We start from the raw sequence: 4,300 nt of genomic DNA, 5'->3' as shown, positions 1-4,300 counted from the left end.
TAAATAATTTGTTTGAGCCTTCTGTATGCGCTCAAATCTATCCTCTTGAAGACTTATCAACCCTTTGGCTTTTTCCATGTTAAAAATGCAAACTATCAAACAAACGACTAATTTTAAAATAAGAATCAATATAACAAAACTAAGAGGGTTGACAAATACAATAACAATAACTTAGACATAACAAGTGGCAGACAGTTGGCCGTAAACAAATTCTAAATTAACCAACAATTTCTACTCATCAACCTTGTCTAAGTCCCAAACATACAAACACAAATTTGTTTTACTGACTAGAATAGCCTAAAATATTTGAAATTGTAATAACCTTTTAAATTAACCGACTCGGAACATTTAAGTCCAGCGCAATACACTCAGACCGATACAATCCGGCTCGAAGGACCATTTGTTTGTAATCCTACAAAACTTTGTGTAAAATTGAACAAGTAAACGAACGAACGAAAAGTACAAAATACCAACAACAATGCGAACGGAGAGAACTACTACCAAAAACACCACACAGTCTCGAGCACCCGGAAAGTATATGTGTGGCGAGACATTCTTCTCAACATCGTGTGTTAATACAACACGGTCTCGCCACAGCGCCATCTGTTAGTGCGCGGCATAAACGACGCCAACAGTCATTTTTGTATAATTGCCAATTATTCAAACCCTAGTATTAACAATGTCTAGGTAAAATCCATTTATATCACAATGTCTCCGTTAATCCAGTAATCCTTGTTCAGTTTACTGTCCACTGTTTCATGAATATTTAATTAAAATTAGCATATGCATCACAATGTGATTCGTCGTGTACACTTGGCTTTATTACAAACAGCTACAATACGATTCAAACTTTAAGAACGCTCGGAATATTGGAGACGCTGCGTTGAATACAATTTTAGGAAACAGACAGCGTAGGCCCTTTTAGGGTGGGGCAGACCAAAACTGACGTTTTTGTCTACCTACATTGATTCCACTCTAGCAGTTAGCTTAGAAGAAAAGTTCTTATCTACTGGGCTGGGCTGAATTTAACGAGACTTTTACTGGATGGTAGATGAACGGGCATTATATGCTACCTTTTTTTCCGCGCAGTCAAAATGGCGGACCGCTATCTCTGGAACGGGTGGACGGATTTTGACGAGACCTTGTTTGTAATGTAGCTGGTAGAAAGTAGATGCACGCGGTTTTGTCGGCCTTTTTTTTTTCATCCGAGGTAAGGAAGGTTGTTGGCGACAGCTCGTACTATATGTATACTAAGCTTTACTGTTATTTCGATCTATGGCCATTTTTTGCATAGCAAATCCGGTCACGCCTTGGTTGGGTCAATGGCTTTACGAAATGCGAAGCTACCAAGTAAATAACAATTTTAGTTGCTTTCATTATCCAAAAATTATCCTTAAATATTTTTATCATAGACATAAATATCTTTTCTATTTTTTATTACCGACGCCACTGTTGATGCAAATATTTAAAAACAAAATACGTAGTTATTATTCGTATGAAAAATACATAAAGATTTTAATATTTTGTGACCTGTTTTAGACAATACGCTACGTAGTGTAGAAAATTCAAATTTTCGCTTTTACCTTATACTAAATACGGTCTGCGTGAAAATATAAAATTTGGATTACCTTTCTTAAATTTGTAAAACTAAAAATTTTAAAAACAGTTTTCACCTAATTCTTCTCTCTCTGTCTCTCTCTCTGTGTACGTGTGTGTAATCTCTTTGTATTCTAACATTTTACAGTTGATAGTTAATTTTAGTCTCGATAAATGTTATACTTTTATTTCCTCTACCAAATAAAGAACATCCTTGAAATAGTTTATTGTTGCAAAACAATGTAAAACAAATAATAAAATGTTTTAGATAAAAAGTAGTGGAAACTTACTTCCTTGTTAGTTTTTAAATAATAATTACTATTAACGTAGTATACTTGTCACCAGCAAATCATGGTATCAGCCAGTTTGTAATTTACTAGTGTACGTTTAGAGCGCGCGAACACCTCTGACTGAACTATCGCAATACTCTTCAGTCTCGCTTTGATTCCTATGAGCTTACGCATACTACTCGATTTCTAGTTGTGCAACTAAACAGTTGAATTGGCTGAAACCATCGACAATCGCACAATCGTGCGATATTTTAGACAAAGGTGTACGCCCGCTCTCATTGCAGAAATATAACACAATTTGTGAATGAATCTATACTATTATAATAAAGCGTAAACACTTTGTTGCCTAAGATGTCGGCAATCACAGCATATTTTCAAATAACTCTTTTTTTTATAAAAAGTCCTACACTAACGTCACGCTTTAGACTAAATATTTTCACGCCGTTAAACTTAGGGGTAAATATTTTGGATAAAAACCCTAATATGGGAAAGAGAACAAAAGTTGTTGCCAAGATCAAGGAAGCAATGTTGCCATGGTTTGACATCATGTCATGTCATTTTGATATTTGCAATTGACAAATGTGTACAATAAAATGATTTTTTTTTATAATTTCATGCGGATGAAGTCGCATGGGAACAGCTAGTTCGATATAAAATTTATCGATTTGATTTCCCTTCTCAAACAGTTTCATTTCTTAACATATAGAACATACCTAGTAGGAGTAAGATGAGCGGGTTCTGGAACTGTTCGATGTATTTCTTCCAGAGCGGATCCTCCTCCTTCACCTGGAACTCGTTGGGGCCGACAAAGTTCATACGATCGTTTGCCTCGCGCCATGATAGCCCGCGACGTACGTCCACGTGCAGGCGATCTGACACCTGGTGACAAAATACAGCATTAAAACTGGTATTCTAATTAAAACACGGTGTGTTACTAGGTCTAATATCAACCTAGACAAAACACCAAGAGACCGTAGAATTCGCTAATGTCTAGACTAGGTCTAGGTGAGGCAGCTATCATTAATATGGTATAATGCGAAGTAAGTTTTATACCTATTTGCATTCTTGGATATTCTAGGGTAGCAACTCCCTTTAGCCCTAGTGATGCCCATTGACAGTTGACAAAGAACGAAGAAAGTATGAACAAGAAATTAGATAACTATAAAAATCTATAAAAGAACGGGTTAAGGTCAAGTGAAAACCTTAGAAGTACAGAAGCCATACGTTCTATATACGAAACGTTGACAACACTTTCATATACCTTTTGTTCGAGTACATCAGTTGAGAACTATAGAAATTCCATTCAGTCAAAATCCGACGTCAACTCTTATCCTATTTTAACTATTCAATATGAGCGTCTGTGGTTCAGGGTTTAAGCAACAGACTTGTAATCTACAGGTCCTATTTGAATCCTGTGACGTACCAATGTGTTTTTTCGATTTTCAAATTTCATATGTACATGATGTCCATACAGAGAAGGAAAACATCGTGATGCAACCTGCACATATTTAAAGAAAATCAAATATATGTGTGAAATCAACCTACAGTGGGAGAACGTGGCTGACCTAGTCACCCTATCTCAAAGTAGCTCCTTAGTGGGAAAGACTTGGAGAGGTGAGCTGGTGATCAATAAGTAACTGCTTTATAAAGCCCAAGTCATCACTAACCACTAGCATATTCATGAAGCGAATACAATCATAATAAATGCTACTACAGCACTCTATTGAAATTAACTTTTCAGGCTTGAATTGGGTCAATCGTTACCGAGTCCGTACTTCAGGCATCGTATCGATCTTTACAACTAGCCTGCACGCTCTGTAATGTTCAACTAAATGTTGTAATGCAGACAATCGTATATTTTTAATTCTTAGAAGAATTAATCTATACTATCTCCTCCTAATGGAGGATGATGATTATGATTAGGTCGGCACAACAGATTTTCCTATGTAATCATACGAGACGTTGTGCCGACCCTACGAGAATAGTCTCGTAGGGTCGGCACAACAGATTTTTGTCCTCCAAATAACTCTATCATACGTTATCTCAGTCATCACTCCCTTTTTGATCATGTCACCTTTCACTCAATCTATCCATCTCTTTCTAGGTCTACATCTACTTGTGTACCCCTCCACACTAATAACTAACGTTCTCCTTGTAACACTAATACTATAAAGAGGAAAGATTGTTTTTATTAACGCTTCAAAACCACTGAACTGACTTCAATTTTTTCGCCAAAGCTTCATTAGCACTGAGTAACATAGGCTATATATTACATTAACGGGAAGGATATGGAGTTAAAATGAAAGATATGAAAAGTATATTTCTTGTTCCCAAACGGAGCCTGGGTGGTTCACTAGTCAATTAGAAACATCGGCAAGAATCGTTTAGTGTACACTATTATTGACGTTTTTTTT

At 36.3% G+C, this 4,300-nt stretch overlaps 1 protein-coding gene across 1 annotated transcript in view; it reads right to left on the bottom strand.

Annotated features, from left to right (window-relative positions):
* LOC106101660 (calcium-transporting ATPase type 2C member 1) overlaps positions 1 to 4,300 on the bottom strand; it is a 30,593-nt gene that overhangs the window by 22,667 nt on the left and 3,626 nt on the right. The window contains exon 2 of the mRNA XM_013280969.1: positions 2,600 to 2,765. Within this exon, the coding sequence (XP_013136423.1) occupies positions 2,600 to 2,765 (166 nt within the window). The remainder of the gene's footprint in view (positions 1 to 2,599; positions 2,766 to 4,300) is intronic.

Source organism: Papilio polytes, unplaced genomic scaffold (assembly GCF_000836215.1).
Source record: "Papilio polytes unplaced genomic scaffold, Ppol_1.0 DF823958.1, whole genome shotgun sequence".
NCBI lineage: Eukaryota > Metazoa > Arthropoda > Insecta > Lepidoptera > Papilionidae > Papilio > Papilio polytes.
The sequence above is the reverse complement of the archived record's forward strand: the minus strand, read 5'-3'. Positions and strand labels throughout refer to the sequence as shown.